The 17,427-nt window shown below is 37.0% G+C and overlaps 1 protein-coding gene across 2 annotated transcripts in view; it reads right to left on the bottom strand.

Annotated features, from left to right (window-relative positions):
* Positions 1–4,063: 4,063 nt before the first annotated feature.
* JAKMIP2 (janus kinase and microtubule interacting protein 2) overlaps positions 4,064–17,427 on the bottom strand; it is a 130,221-nt gene continuing 116,857 nt past the window's right edge. For both annotated transcript variants that reach the window (XM_063447371.1, XM_063447372.1), the window contains exons 19-23: positions 13,844–13,921; positions 12,515–12,718; positions 11,911–11,976; positions 5,964–6,036; positions 4,064–5,229 (exon numbers count right to left, since the gene is read on the bottom strand). In XM_063447371.1, coding sequence (XP_063303441.1) covers positions 5,986–6,036; positions 11,911–11,976; positions 12,515–12,718; positions 13,844–13,921 — 399 coding nt within the window. In that variant the 3' untranslated portion in view covers positions 4,064–5,229; positions 5,964–5,985. The remainder of the gene's footprint in view (positions 5,230–5,963; positions 6,037–11,910; positions 11,977–12,514; positions 12,719–13,843; positions 13,922–17,427) is intronic.

Raw genomic sequence — 17,427 nt, 5'->3', positions numbered from 1 at the left:
ACCAAACTCTCCTTCTCATTGCTCCAATTTAGAACACCACCCCAAGATTGCTCTTTATACATGACGCCAAGCAATTTCTTTGCGGATTAGATAACATTTGGAATATGCAAAGCTCTGATAAGCTACCACCATGTAAGCAATAAGGATTTACACTCTAAACCGTCTCATTTGAGTTTTATGAAGAGTACAATTTACAATCCACGTCACTGAGAATTTGATGGAACCTATAGAAATGTATGAAATAATTATTCTCTGACTATACACAGTGTACAGTAACTTTCTCCCACCCACAAATAACACGTATCTACTTTACAGCATGTTATGTTACTAAACATCATTGAGTCAATAATACATTATGCGCTGAGATTTTAGGCATAAGGCACTACAGATATCACAAAGCCATTGTATGTTCACTACTTGATAAATAGTAACTGTGTGATTGCCAGAAAGGTTGACAACATTAAAAAAAAATGCAGCAAACATCTCCGACACTCATTTGACATGCGTGAACTTATCAGATGTCATAGATTGTACCATAAGGCATTATGTGCACAGTGATGAAATAAGCCCATTCTCATATAGCAAGTATTACATGAAACATCCACTGATCTTGGTTGATGCATAGCATTTTCTTAAAGAACTTATTACATAATTCTCTGTAATTAACATATATTTTTAATGTTTCCCATAAAGCTAAAATATATGTTAATACATGTCTTACAGTTTTAGTTTAAAAAACAAATAAAAAAAAAGTAAAACAATGTGTACTCTTGATTGAATGGAAAGTGTTCATAGCAGTTTTAGGCTTTTAGGTTTTGATGACATCACTGCCGAATTATGTTCCACTGTAAGAAAGCATCATTTGAAATTTAGACTACATGTTGCTGCTACCACACTGAATTATATTTTCCTTCCATCCCTGTTTTCTTGTGAGACTGAAAAAAAAGTCTACAGTGTAAGAAAAACGGGATATAAAAGACACAAACTCAAAAGGATAAAGCATGAGGAATGCAAACAGAGTGTTTGACACAGACGGGGTTTATGCACTACAGAGAATTGTAGAGAATCAGCATGGAAATTTCAGATATTAGATTAGAGATTTTTTTTCCATGTTATCGGTTTAGATCCTAAATTTGTAATGGCTTGCCAGTCCTCCATTATTCTCAGTTTAGTGTATAAACTTAAGGTAAGTAGAAACCGCATGGTACACAGAGTGGCATATACAGAGGTGCACATACAACTGCCAATAAATCATTTTAACTGTCTCTGTTTGTGCAACGGTCAAATTTAACCCCTTAAGGACCAAACTTATGGAATAAAAGGGAATCATGACATGTCACACATGTCATGTGTCCTTAAGGGGTTAAAGTGACAACTTTAGCTTAGTGAGGCAGTTTTGGTGTATAGACCATGCCCCTGCAGTCTCACTGCTCAATTTTCTGCCATTTAACAGTTAAATCACTTTTGTTTCTGTTTATACATCCCAAGCCATACACCCTGTATGACCTTTTGGTTTTCATTTTAAACTTACTTTAGAAGTTTGTATCTCCTGCTATCTAAATTGAACTTTAATCAGACACAGTAGGCTCCTGCAGGGTCTAGAAGGCCATTAACAGAACATTAATTCTGAATTAAAAAGAATATGCAATAAAGGCGGTTTAAACATTAGATGACATTTTACAGGAAGTGTTTTGGGAAGCTGTGTAAGTCACATGCAGAGAGGTATGATTTAACTCCTAAATGACAAAGAATTGAGCAGTGAGACTGCAGGGGCATGATCTATACAACAAAACTGCTTCATTAAGCTAAAGTTGTTTTAGTGACTGTTGTATCTCTCTGGTGAAGTGAGTATCAGCTCTACAGTCGGCGGCAGCTTTACTTCCTAAATTGTTTTTCAATGTCATCAAAAGAACAGCTTAGCAGCTTTTGACAACATTCAGTGCTTTCTGCATTAAAACCACTATGCTTTCATTCACAAGATTAACACAGATAAGTAAATTTATGTTGCTTTACAATGTTGTCCAGTTGCCTGCCCGTGGTTCAGATCTTGCTCTCAAAGGTTGCTATGCACCTCGCATAAAAACATTATAGGATCTATTACACAGTACAACAACACTGTTTTAATAGTGTCTAGACCCCATGCTTATAATATAATGTAGCTCTTTCCAAAAAATGAACAACCAAACCTAAAATATAGTAACAACTATAATTTGATGGCTACAACTACAGACCTCTGATAACGTAAATACAATCACTAAAACATGGCAACTTGATGTGACCAGCTAATATGTTTAACAGTAGTTAGAATAAATATAAATAATGAGGAATATCTAATGTTACTGTTACATGTAAAATATTCTACAAACAGGGACAGAAGTGATAAGTATCCTTTTTAACAGAACTATTGCTACAGTAGCTGACACCTATTTGTCTGCCACAAAGTAACATGGCTGCCAGCCATATTTTGGTAACCTTAGTAATGCCTCCAAAGGGATGAATTCAGTTGTCTAAATCAAAAAGAATGAAGGCATGACATTACAATATTAAAGCCGCACATAATTGCAGTATGCCTTCACTTACATTGGTGCACAAATACTTAACACCTGTTCTTTAAATATAATCCTATTCAGACCTGGAAACTATCCAGATTTGATGGAAAGAGTGTGAATTTGAGATATATGTTATATGTATTTGTTTACTTTTTTGAGATGCTGGATACAAATGTTAATCAGAGACAGTTCATTTCATGCACCTAATTCTGGGAGGTTTACTTGTGATGGGAGCATGTGCTAGGTAATACTTTGCCGTGCTCTATTCCCCTTTTTCGGAGCGTTGATTATGGTAACAGACTGGCTCCTACCCCCCTCCAGATTTCCATAAAGGAATGCTGCATGGCTATAGTTACAATAAAGATAGCTACATGAATTCATGTTTTTTGTTTTTTTTTAACGTGTTGTTTGCAATGAATTAAAACAGATTGGATTGTACGGTATATGTGATTTAAAGTGATTTCCATTATCTTGGTAAAGCATTTTTTGGCCTGTTCTGTTATGAATGTTGTTTGACCGACTACAGGAGGTGAATTTTAAGTTTTCATAAGTTATCGCATAACTACTGCTTTTAAAAGGAAACCTAACCTGCAGATTTTTGTTTTCATCTTGATTTTTTTTTTAATGATTATAAATGCATGGTTTTTGGAAAAGAAAAAAAACAAACGGATAAACAAAAAACAAGCATTAAAAATGTATTTGCCTTTTTCTCACTGCTTGAAAATGGGTAAAAAAACATAGATTTCCAAAGACCTCTGCACATCATAGGTTTAATGTATGTGCAAAAGCTGTACGGTATGCTATACATCTTTTCGCAAACTGGTTAAGTTTGCTGCAATGGAATTAATAGATGATAATCTTAAACTGATGTTGTCTTTAATTGTTTTTATATTTTTCTGTTTATGAATATTGGTTACTTGCAAAGTATGCCAACATCACTATGCCAATAACACAGCTGTTTCTGATACAACTCTAACTCCTGCCTGATTTCTAATTACGGTATACGGTTTTACCAAATTGGACTGGAGTTTATGTTTTATACGATATTTTTCTTACTAGTCTTTATATCTAACGTTTTTATATATTTTCTCAACTATTGCAGCTTTACTGTCCATAAGAGATCTGTATAGTCTAAATTGCTCAATGAAATCTAGATTGTAAAAGACAAGTAAGAAAAAATACAATAAAACCAAAATGGCAAAATGGATATTGACAGTGCTCCAGATGAAAACAATGGGAGGGCCAGGATTTTCTGACAGGGGGGAGGGAGTCATTGAATTTGGGGGGCACACCAGGAAGATGCATTTCTCAGCAGTCATGCAGCTGTAAATACCGAAATATATACAAAATACAGATTAAGGAACATAAAAATACAGTTTTAGATCTTTTAGTAACTTTGTAAGGTTTAAACCTATATTTTTTAATGAGCGTGCTGTTACTTATCTGTATTCTGGATTATCTCTTCAAACATCACTGCACGATCTAAATCCAGATGTTCGTATTTTAATGTGTGCGTGTAGGAATGTGAAAAGGGGACCGATTCCATCCTATGGTGTGACCACCCCACTATAACAATTCCTAGCATTAGGGAGATCAACATGAATATAACACCTATACATTTGCTAGCAATATGGAAATCATAATGTTTAAGAGAAATGTTATGCATAAAATGCAGCAGGCAAAGCCACAATCTAAAAAGTTGAAACCAATTAGTTCAGTTGTGTTTAAGTAGTTAAAGTCAGGGGTAGCTGTTCACCCGTGCCATATGAATAGGAACAATATATTGAGCAAATTCAATACCAGTTTCTTAGGTATGTCTATACGGACATCCATTACCATACATTGAGGTGATCATATTATTTTCAAAACTATTATCTTATGACTTTGTAACATACTGTTATTGTAAACTCCCCATGAAGAACAAAAACGTAATGCCATATTTTTACGTGAAAAGCATGCCTTTTTTCCTTACCCATAATGCACTGGAGTAAAGGTCCTCATGTATTCAGCAAAATGTACCAATCTTAGTTTGAACCTCAGTTTGCGTAACAAAGGGGAAACTAATTATTATAAAATGAACAACTAGCAGGCCCCACTCCGGAGTTACAGTCACATTTTGGCTGTCACAATTCCTGAGTTAACACAAATAACATCCCTGTATTAAGTAAACCAGACTGTTAGAATTTAATATTTTATTGTAAATAACCTCCGTCAGGTAGTGAATATGTCTCCTTTCCAGCTCTGTCCTTTGCGGTGCTTTTTTTTAATTTTATTAATTTTTAATTTTAGTTAATTCATTTATTGGATTTTTTTGATGTTACATTAAAAGTTTTCCCCTACACAGCAGGGAATAGATTGTTTCTTGGTAACTTTGGTTCTAGCCCAAGACTTTACTTGTACTTTTTCTTGACCTGGTGTTCCTTGGTGAATTGAGAAGAATAAACGTTTGATTCTCTCGTTACGGATCAACGTGTACATTTCCACTGAATGCAGCATATACTGTAACTTTAGACAGGACCGCACGGGAGATGCAGCAGATCAGGAGCAATGGCTTTAAAAATACAACGTTGAGTAGACATGACTATCTGTCATTCAGCCCAGATGTAAACAATGTTCTCTCCTCTTTGCAATATGGAAGCATTTGTCTTTATGCAAGGGCTTATCCATGTTTTCTAACATTCTGCAACACAAAAGAAAACAGTAAGTCAGCAGTGCACAAAAGAACATCACTGGTCTATGCTTTGTAACAGTACAAAGATGAAAGGTAGAGAGATGTTGAAAGGAACGCTATTAGTACAAGGTGGTTGGCCCACTTAAACCCCCCAACCCACCCCTTTATAAATGCCTTCATAAAATTCTAGGTCACTCCTGATTGAGGAAATTCAGTTGCAGTAACAGCAATGGACTAAAAGTTCTGTGAGTTACGCTTATTGTGTAAGTTTAGCTGAGGAGCCTCTACAACTCTTCCATTAGCGGTGAAGACCTGTCCCCTTCAAAAAATGTCTTACTTAATTGTATTTGTCATTACTCTTCTATCTATCCTTATTATTTCAATCAATGGGCTTTTAAGGACTCTCCCTACTCTATGTCACCACCACCTGTCCCTCTTTTAACTAGTTGGTATTTGGTACTTTCTGTTCCCATAGGAACTATGCTACAGGATCTCTTTTTCTTTTGTTGATGGTGATTGTTTTGGTGATAAAAAAAAATAAAAAAATCTGTAAGATAAAGGGTGCACAAATGTGTGTTACTTACCAAAAGTCTGGTGCTACCAAGACAGATATGGGTTTGGAAGACAATGCAACCAAAATCTCTCCAAAATATTTTTCAGTTGTGATTATATTTTAGCAATAAATTACCATTTACCAATGCACCGAGTTACGAGATGAAAATGAGACAAAAGACAGCTCTTACCTGATCAAGAGGCATTGTAGCATCAAGGCCAAAGAATGAAGGCGAGAGAGAAGAACAAGAATAGAAAGAGAAACTGCAGAGGAAAAGAGGACAGGGTTTAACAAACACAGGGAGGTCTGTGTGCAGACTAGAGTCACCAAACACTAGTAACATTATTCATTTCCTAAACAGAACTATAATATGACTGAGTTAGTTTTACTATCTGTCTGAGAATAAGTTAGAAGTGTTATGTCCATTTAATAATGTCTAAATAGATAAAATAGGAATTTGGACTTAGGAAGAAAGACACTATTTATACAGTTGCAAGAAAAATTATGTGAACCCTTTGGAATGATATGGATTTCTGCACAAATTGGTCAAAAAATGTGATCTGATCATCATCTAAGTCACAACAATAGACAATCACAGTCTGCTTAAACTAATAACACACAAAGCATGAAATGTTGCCATGTTTTTATTGAACACACCATGTAAACATTCACAGTGCAGGTGGAAAAAGTATGTAAACCCCTAGACTAATGACATCTCCAAGAGCTAATTGGAGTGAGATGTCAGCCAACTGGAGTCCAATCAATGACATGAGATTGAAGGTGTTGGTTACAGCTGCCAAGCCCTATAAAAAACACACACCAGTTCTGGGTTTGCTTTTCACAAGAAGCATTGCCTGATGTGAATGATGCCTCGCACAAAAGAGCTCTCAGAAGACCTACGATTAAGAATTGTTGACTTGCATAAAGCTGGAAAGGGTTATAAAAGTATCTCCAAAAGCCTTGCTGTTCAATAGTCCACGGTAAGACAAATTGTCTATAAATGGAGAAAGTTCAGCACTGCTGCTACTCTCCCTAGGAGTGGCCGTCCTGTAAAGATGACTGCAAGAGCACAGCGCAGACTGCTCAATGAGGTGAAGAAGAATCCTAGAGTGTCAGCTAAAGATTTACAAAAGTTAACATCCCTGTTAGCGAATCTACAATACGTAAAACACTAAACAAGAATGGATTTCATGGGAGGATACCACAGAGGAAGCCACTGCTGTCCAAACAAAACATTGCTGCACATTTACAGTTTGCACAAAAGCCTCTGGATGTTCCACAGCAGTACTGGCAAAATATTCTGTGGACAGATGAAACCAAAGTTGAGTTGTTTGGAAGAAACACACAACACTATGTGTGGCGAAAAAGAGGCACAGCACACCAACATGAAAACCTCATCCCAACTGTGAAGTATGGTGGTGGGGGCATCATGGTTTGGGGCTGCTTTGCTCCGTCAGGGCCTGGGCTGATTGCTATCATCGAAGGAAAAATGAATTCCCAAGTTTATCAAGACATTTTGCAGGAGAACTTAAGGCCAGCTGTCTACCAGCTGATGCTCAACAGAAGATGGGTGTTGCAACAGGACAATGACCCGAAGTAAATCAACAACAGAATGGCTTAAACAGAAGAAAATACGCCTTCTGAGGTGGCCCAGTCAGAGTCCTGCCCTCAACCCGATTGAGATGCTGTGGCATGACCTCAAGAAAGCGATTGCCACCAGACATCCCATAATATTGCTGAACTGAAACAGTTCTGTAAAGAGGAATGGTCAAGAATTACTCCTGACCGTTGTGCACGTCTGATCTGCAACTACAGGAAACGTTTTGTTAAAGTTATTGCTGCCAAAGGAGGTTCAACCAGTTATTAAATCCAAGGGTTCACATACTTTTCCCACCTGCACTGTGAATGTTTACATGGTGTGTTCAATAAAAACATGGCAACATTTCATTCTTTGTGTGTTATTAGTTTAAGCAGACTGTGATTGTCTATTGTTGTGACTTAGATGATGATCAGATCACATTTTATGACCAATTTGTGCAGAAATCCATATCATTCCAAAGGGTTCACATACTTTTTCTTGCAACTGTATAATGAAATATCCATTCTCGTCAATGGGAATGGCCAAGAATGAATAGATTATAGAAGTATTACTTCTCAGACATTCCATTTTCATAGTCCTCACCCAATAAAAACATATTTACATTGGGTATAATTGATCACATATGAAATCCTTGCTGGCAATTGGATAATGTAATTTATCAAATGTTACTAGAAGTTTCTTTGTTAAAAAAAAGTGCTATAGATGATAACGCTATATAACACATGCAATAAACTCATTGTGAGTTGCTATACGTTGCCTCAAGACAATGGGAAATCCTTCCTTATCATCAAGATATATATATATATATATATATTCACAGAAACGCAGATGCTATGTTTCACTGTATCTAAATCTAGTTTGATCATTAGTAAGATGAGATGAGAATGGTGTCTTGAAAAACAGGTAAGTAGAATAAAGCAGAAGACAAGCATGCTGGCGAGTAGAATTTAAGAAAACGTGGATTGGGTGATGTGGCAAAAGTGACCTCGCCACTGTTTTTTGGAGGGGTCTGTTTTCCAGCTTCCTACTCTGTGACTATGGCCCCTGTTATAAAACTTGACAGATTGCAAACCAAGTAATCATTATCTGTGATCTGGGCACACAAGGATAGGAAGCCATCTGGAAGAGTTCAGATCAGCAAATCAGTAAGTCCGTAATTATCTTTATGACATTTAATCGGGAAAACAAGAGACTCATAGTGCACTGCGGCTAAGGCTTCTAAGGGAATGTTTGTTTTACATAAACAGCAATGATCACAACAAATAAACTACATACTTGTAGTAACGAAAGGGATAGAAATGATGTTTGTTAATTATACCGACCGGGAATGTGGACTCTTTACTTAAAGCATATTTTTATGACCACATTGGTAATTAGAGGATTTGTTACAAGGAAAAAAAAAGTAAAAATAATACTATTTAGTAAGGCGATACATGAAATTTGCTAGATACATAATGTACTGAACACATGAAGCTTTAAAATAAAACCACATGTTTTGTTGCCAAACAGTCCTAAAATAAGTAATTTGTTTGGTTGCAAAACTATGGAGGCAGACAGACCAGTATTAATGGGAATATTGGTTTAAATCTCAAAATCTCTGCATTGGTCAAATTTGTCAATGAACTAATGCAGCACTTACTAGAGGTATTGGCTTAGATAAAATATCATTTTGAGGTTATTTTTTTTTACATTAATTATGAATGATCTATCACCAATACCAATGCTTTCTACTTGCATGGTGATGCAAAGCTCTAAATACTGTATATCAATGATCTCACACCAAGAAAAAGATGGACCTGGATTGACAGCATGGATACAGCATTCTAATTTGGAAAAATCTGGTATTTAACTATATAAAAGGAAACTATATCATCACAGAATACTATATTACTCTTACTGAAAATCAGCCCTCTCCCAAATAAAGCTGTAAAAAGTATAGGTCTACCCATAGTCTACAATCAAGATTGCCCTGTCCAGCTCACAAGACAATATCCACTCATGAAATTAACGATAATCCAGCTCCCATGCCAAGATATTAAAGGAACACTCCAAACACCTAAAACACGTTCGCTTGCTGGAGTGCTTTATGTGTGAAAAGGAATGCTCTGTTTTTCAGTTTTTAATAGAAACTCGCAATTTCAATAGGAACTGGCACTTTTATAAAGTAACCTTGTCACACCCCCCAGACAGTCAGTCAGAAGACCGATCCTGTTACTTCCTGTATTGTAGCTCAGTGGAGTTTAACTCATGAGACAGGAAATTGCCCCAATACTTCACACTGAGCTGCATTGGTAAGACTGTAATTGGACAGACACAGAAAGTCTGAGCTGGGGAAAATGGGGGTGGCTTGCAAACGCTTCAGACAAGATATCTTGCCCCTTTTGCAAGCTGTTTTTAGATATATCACCAATTAAGAAATGCATTATTAAGTGTATGCATGTTTTTATTGGGGATATGCCTGCTAAACAGAATTTTGTTTTTGTATTTGGGCAATGGAGTTAAATATTATCCTTTAAATCAATTCTTCTTAACAGAATGCTGTACCCAGAGCAGTGTGGTACCATAGTATACCATCTAGATAATCTATGTAGTTGGGCAGTAATGAAAACAAGTAGAGGGTGGAGTTGCAGCATTGGTTACAGGCAGCATTTTGTTAGGAAGACTATCATTTGGTCAAATGCCTTAAAAACCTTTTACAATTTAAACCATTTGGGCATTTCATTTTTATTGTCACCTAAAATATCATATAAGGCTCAATGTGGGAGCTAGGTCAGCATACTACATTTTTATACCCTCCTCCCCCAAGATGACTTTCGAAAACCAATTTGAGGGAAAACTATCTGATAGGGCAGTGGTACCCAAGCCAGTTCTCAAGACATCCCTACCAGTCCAGGATTTAGGGATGGCCCAGTTGTGTTTATTTTCTTTTCCTAAAAACACCTTAGGCACAACTGGGTAATCTCTAAATCTTGGACTGATTTGGGAACCACTGGTATAGGAGATGTGTTAATGACTGCTAGAGGTTTCTGTTTATTGAGCTAAATATACTGTTTAGGAATAGTTTGAAGTACAAAATAATTTATAGAGCCCCATGTTTTATGGAAATTCTGAAAATACTGCTAACTTTACCGCTTAAGGAAAAAGTGCTCACTAAAATCTGCCTCCCAAATTAATCTTGGGCTAGTAACTGGATTTTCGTTAATTTCACATTAATTTGCAATTTTAAATTTAAATGTTTTCCAAATATATGTCAGAATTACTAAGTAACAATTGTACAAGTATACATGTTTTTTTTTTTAATTTTATTACATAATGAACTTTTTGGCGTCAGTTTAATATTTTTTGGGATAAACTTTTCAAATAATTTCTTATTCAAACATTCCCCGAGAGCTTGATGGTGACTTCTGTAGATAAATCAACTGAAGGGTTTATCCAAAAAATATTAAATCAAGACCTTTGTAAGTCAAAGAATTTAGACCAATACTATTTGCTTCTCTAAATTATAGAAATTGCCATAAATTACAAAGTAATTATATATAGATATTTAGGTTTTGTGGTGCAGTAGTAACTTATTATTGTTTATTTTAATAAAGCTCCCTGATCTACATTTATTAAAACAATCTTAAATAAATAATACTATATATTGTAAACACTGATGTATGTTAATTTAGGGCACTTTGTATTTAATTTCAACTTTAAACGTTTGTAAATTTATATACAACTAAAAACTACATAAGTAATTTAGCTTATTATGTTTATTGATAATGATTGCCTTAAGTATTATAACGGCAAAAATATTTAAGTGTAGATGTACGTTTGTCAAGTATGTAATAATAAAAAAAATGTATAACAATAACATTTTAGTATTTAAGAAAGATTATTATAATGAACACTATATCAAGAGAGGATTATTTTTGTCTCACTTAAGCTCAGGAAAACTGTACAACCTATGTGCAGCAAATTTTCATGTAAACTAGACAACTAAGCATTCGTTAGCTGAAATTTCATTAACCTCCTAATTACTTAAGTATTGAAAAAAGAGACTATGTAAGAAAATGTGAAACGTGAGTTCAGTACTTGCTGTTTTCTAATGTATTCTTTCTTTGTGGATAGGGTCTCCCATACCTGGAACCTGGAGTCCTGTTTGTTGGAATTCTAAGTGATCCATATCACGATATTACCGTTTTACTTAAATGATCACTATAGGGTCCGGAACACAAACATGTATTCCTGACCCTATAGTGCTAAACCCACCATTTAATTGGCTCCCTCCCCCCCCAAACCCCCAGCCCCGCTATAAAAGTATAAAAAAGGCAATGTTTACATGAAAATACCTGAAGGGATCTATTATACTCACCAGAACAACTACATTAAGCTGTAGTTGTTCTGGTAACTGTAGTGTCCCTTTAATTGTTACTAGCCTGCATTTGTATTACTCTCATTTGCTTTCAAATACACTAATCTTCTTGCGAATATGTTTTTCTGTGTGTTCAGTTTTAATTTCATTAAGAACACACACAAAAAATGAATAACTTACCTTTTCCTCTAAGTCTTTGATCTGTCTTTTCTGAATATCAGTTTTATCCTCCAGATCCCGTATCCTCTGGAAATCAAAGAAAATAAAAAAAATTAAACTTTAAGAGGGTTTAACTTCTTGAAGCTACAAAGGAGGATTAAAAATCAATAACAGTGTAAAAGTTGGACATTTAGATAGAGCTGGAAAACTTAGAGCTAAATTATAAGACATTAAAAGTAACTTGTCACTGCTATTTTATATTGAATTCTTGATAAATTGCTCCCTTGACACCCACATCAAAAACAAATCCACTTTGGCAAATAAATTCAGTACTTATTTTTCCATTCATGGGCTACGGGATAAAATATATTTTGGTACTGGAGATACTGGTATTTAGTTTTCGATGTAGGGGCATAGTGGATGATGGGTACAGTAATTTAAGATTACAAGTCTAATGGTTGTGGATATCTAGGAAAGGTTCCCTTTAATCATACGTTTAATGCATAGTGCAAGCCCCCTAACTAATTTCTCTAGCATTATGTGTTGAGCTTGTTGAAGGGCAATAATCAAAGGGTTCTTCATCGATGTGGCTCCTGGGCAGAATATGTCTTTGTTTAAACTTTACCTGATGAGCTTGTTGAAGAAGCTCCATCCTTTCTTGTAAGATCTGACAGTCAAATTCTCGGCTCTTCCTCAACATTTGCCGCCTAAGCTTCTCAACTGCCATTCTGAGCTCGTCCTGCTGCTTGTCATTTAAAAGCTCACCAAACTTGATTACTGTGTCTTGCTGTAATGCATTGTACAAGGTGGCTTCCAGTTCTTGTATTCGCTAAGGAACCAGAGGTCAGTTAGTAAAATTAAAAATGACAGATCTCCTTACATTTGCTTCCAGTCCACACATCAGATACACAGTTTTCACTTGGACATGACTACTCACGCATCAAATAATTCTACAGAACAAGCTGGAAGAAAGGCGTTTTCTTGCAGCCTCTAAATTCCTATTGCAGGTCACAGTGACCTGTCTATTGATTACTAGATTCACCAAAAGGTTCCATTAAATCTAAGCAAAAAAACCTGTCTTTGAAAGAATATCACCTGTGGAATACTGCATGCAAAGTGATGACAATTGTATAAATATGACTCCCTCAGTATATATATTTCACACATAAAGGTTTATTCACCAATGTGAAAATTGTCAGTAATTTAAACTGAATTTACATGGTGGACTGTTCTTAATAAAGCAAGTGTGCATCCTTAGAATATTACTGTGTCTTACAACAATAAATTATTTAAAAATGTTCTTGCCCCTATTTAATTTTTCATAATTTGATAATGACAAATTTGTGTTCAACAGAAAAAGAAATGTCCTTTAATATGACACATAAATGATTAATTTAAATTGGTTTGATTAAACACTCCAAATATACATTGCTCTTTAAAACAAATATCAGGTATCAGACCATAGTTTTTAGAAACACCTGCTTTAGCAAAGGTGAATTAATCAGTGGCTCTGTCATTTTTATTGGGACACCCAGGCACCAGCAGATGTATCTACAAGTCCTGCATGTTGATGTATCCTGGGGACAGATTTGAACGATACTACTGTATAAATACCCAGCATTGACATGCTTCAATAAACATACAGGTGGCCACAGGCTACAGGACTTGGTTTAGAGCTCACACAATTGTATGAATAAAATGTATTTGTCATTCCCTGCTGTAAAGTCATTGTGAATTTGTTAGAAAATTAAAGTGAAATGTAATTTTAGCCGTAAGCATTCCGTCAGCTCTGTAGATTTATTTAGAGGACTCCGTTATAAAACAATGCTTACAATGACATCTGGTAGCCAGGTGCACCCAAATTTAAAGTACCCCCAGGCGCATGTATATTTAGCATAATGGGAAATTTGGATTTGTGTGTGTCTTACAGTTGAGAATTGCTTTAAGCTCATACCATGTAGGCTTGATCCAAGGCTTGCTTCCTGTAATCCAGCTCTTCTTCCAAGTAGCCTTTCAGCTTGCAAAACTGCTCCTAAGGAAATTAATATATGACACAGGTAGATATTACATTGTGAAATTAGAGAGCTTAAATGAACAGAGATACAATAAGAGCAGTGTGAAAAATACATATTGAAGGCTTTAGCCTCCAAATGTAATTAAATAAACAGTATAAAGACAGAAGACACTCCTATTGTTTAGATTAGTCTGAAACGTATTGAAAATTAGATGTAAAATCAATTGGTTCTTGAAGTATTAACCATCGGTAATTGACCGTGTTAGGGTAAATAAACATCCCTTGGTACGGCTGTGTTTAAAATGTCCCTGTGCACAGATCAGAGAAGAGTAACAAATTACAGATAAAAATGTATTCATACATCGCGTTGCTGCCTAATATGGATTACAAGGACAGTGCTACTTATTAAGATCATAAGTAAAATCACCAGCCGGTTAAATAGGAAAAACATACAGGAAAGACATACAATAAGATATGGCAAAATATATCAGTTTGATATGCCAAATTATCGAAATTATATTCCACATAGTGTTGAACCTTTCTATATGGGAAACAAATTTTGTTCTAGAAAAGTAAAATATTGTTAAATTGATACTTAACACATGCTATACTGTTACTGAACTAACACCATAAAAAGGTGTTTAAATATTGAACTCTATGTGAGATATATATATATATATATATATATATATATAAAACCATGGGGGTGCACTCACCTGAACATACATAAATTTGGTGCTGCTGGGGCCAATTAATACAATACACAAGATCCAGCACACTCACTCATCCACCAAACAGCAACCTCAAAGCTGACAGATTTTATTAGTTTTTTAAAAACACCTAATCTAAACACCTTTTTTCTTGCTTTGGGCAGATAACTTGGCTATTAAACGACTTAATGTGGAAAATAAAGTCTTAGGTGAAATTTATCATGGTACCCATCTTGTAAGACGGAAGCAAAGAATGTATCTCCTTGGATGCTCCTATACAAGCTTTGTCTCTATATCTTGATAATATAAATATAAGGAGTTGGGTAAATGCTGGCATTGTATATACATGGAGATAGCTGTAGATATTAGTCTTGAGAACTTGGGGTTATATAATGACATATGGTTACAGACTTGCCTGAGACTCCTTCCAACTAACGCCTCCACTCTCACACCGGGATAGGCATGAATGGTTGTGTGAACGCAGTTTTATTTTCTACGTCAGTGTAATTTTAATAGATACTTTAAATATAGAATTACACTTGAAAATTTTAGAAAAAAATAAATACCGTATATACTCGAGTATAAGCCGACCCGAATATAAGCCGAGGCCCCTAATTTTATCCCAAAAAACTGGGAAAACTTATTGACTCGAGTATAAGACTAGGGTGGGAAATGCAGCAGCTACTGGTAAATTTCTAAATAAAATTAGATCCTAAAAAAAATATATTAATTGAATATTTATTTACAGTGTGTGTATAATGAATGCAGTGTGTGCGTATGTGTGTGTGTATGAGTGCAGCGTGTGTGTATGAGTGCAGCGTGTGTGTATGAGTGCAGCGTGTGTGTATGAGTGCAGCGTGTGTGTATGAGTGCAGTGTGTGTGCATGAATGCAGTGTGTGTGTGCATGAATGCAGTGTGTGTGTGCATGAATGCAGTGTGTGTGTGTATGAATGCAGTGCGTGAATGCAGTGTGTGCAGGGCCGGTGCAAGGATATTTGCCGCCGTAGGCAAAAAACATTTTGCCGCCCCCTCCCCCCCCATATGTCCTGACTTCCCCTCCTCCTCCCTCAGTGGTCCTTACCTCCCCACCCCCGTGTTCCTTCACCCCCCCCCCCCAGTGGTCCTGACTCACCCCTCCCCTAGTGGTCCTTACCCTCCCCTCCCCTAGTGGTCCTTATCCCACCCCCTCCCTCTCATAGTGGTCCTTATCCCCCCCCATCCCTCCCATAGTGGTCCATATCCCCCCCCCATCCCTCCCATAGTGGTCCATATACCCCCCCCTCCCTCCCATAGTGGTCCTTATCCCCCCCCCCTCCCATAGTGGTCCTTATCCCCCCCCCCTCCCATAGTGGTCCTTATACCCCCCCCCTCCCATAGTGGTCCTTATCCCCCCCCTCCCTCCCATAGTGGTCCTTATCCCCCCCCTCCCTCCCATAGTGGTCCTTATCCCCCCCCCTCCCTCCCATAGTGGTCCTTATCCCCCCCCCCTCCCTCCCATAGTGGTCCTTATACCCCCCCTCCCTCCCATAGTTGTCCTTATACCCCCCTCCCTCCCTTATACCTCTTTTTTTTGTTATTATAAATTTTTTATTATTATTTCTTATTTTTTTATTATATTTTTTTTTTCGTCCCCCCTCCCTGCTTGATATATGGCAGGGAGGGGGGCTCTCCTTCCCTGGTGGTCCAGTGGCAGTTCAGTGAGGGGAGAGGGGGGCTGGCAGAGCTGTACTTACCTTTCCTGCAGCTCCTGTCAGCTCTCTCCTCCTCCGCGCGGTCTGTGCAGCTCCCTCTGTCAGCTCCCAGTGTAAGTCTCGCGAGAGCCGCGGCTCTCGCGAGACTTACACTGGGAGCTGACCGAGGTGCTGAACGGACGGCGCGGAGGAGGAGAGAGCTAACAGGAGCTGCAGGAGAGGTAAGTACAGCTCTGCCAGCCCCCCTCTCCCCCCAGTCTGTATTATGGCAATGCAAATTGCCATAATACAGACCTTGACTCGAGTATAAGCCGAGTTGGGGTTTTTCAGCCCAAAAAATGGGCTGAAAAACTCGGCTTATACTCGAGTATATACGGTAAATAAAAACACCCAGTCTAGGCAAAAATAATGGGGGTTTAGTTACAGTACTTGATCATACAATGCATAAGCCTGCCACAACGTCAATGTACCCCATCTTTGGCAGGTCCTACTCTATCAGCCTAATGTCTGCTCTTATGAGATTAACCCACTTACTTAGGAAAAAAAATAATCTGGGGTTCTCTGCACTACATTCCATGGCCCTGGAATGAGTGTCACGTCTAAACATTTGTTATGAAGGAACACAACTGCAGATTTCTTATAGTTTGAATATTTATTATAAAAAGTAAAAGGTATTGACTTTAATTCCAATTTACAGGTACTGTAGCTTTAAGCAATAAACGATAACTGAAGTCCACAATTATAGGCACTGTAGCTTTAAGTAGTAAACGATAACTGAAGTCCACAATTATAGGCACTGTAGCTTTAAGTAGTAAACGATAGCAATTAGCAGACACTGAATCAGAAAGAGTCCTTTAGTAGTATGAATGAATTAGGTGAAAGAAGTTACAATAGCTGTTCCATAGACTTTAACTGAAGCAAGACAGATGCAGCTAACTGAGACAAAGTATGAGTTGAAGTTAGCTGTAACGGGTTTGTTTTAACGAAGGACTTTGGAGTCAGGAAATAACAGCTTTGAGATCCAACGCTTATCACAGAGGTTTTACTTAGCTTCCGGCACATAGAACACTGGTTCCCGAGATCTCCTCAGAGGCGGTTTATCCTGAATGGAGAGAGTTCAGC

This window comes from Pelobates fuscus, chromosome 3 (genome assembly GCF_036172605.1).
Source record: "Pelobates fuscus isolate aPelFus1 chromosome 3, aPelFus1.pri, whole genome shotgun sequence".
Taxonomy (NCBI): Eukaryota; Metazoa; Chordata; class Amphibia; order Anura; family Pelobatidae; genus Pelobates; species Pelobates fuscus.
Note: the sequence above shows the minus strand (reverse complement) of the source record. Positions and strands in the feature narration are given on the sequence as shown.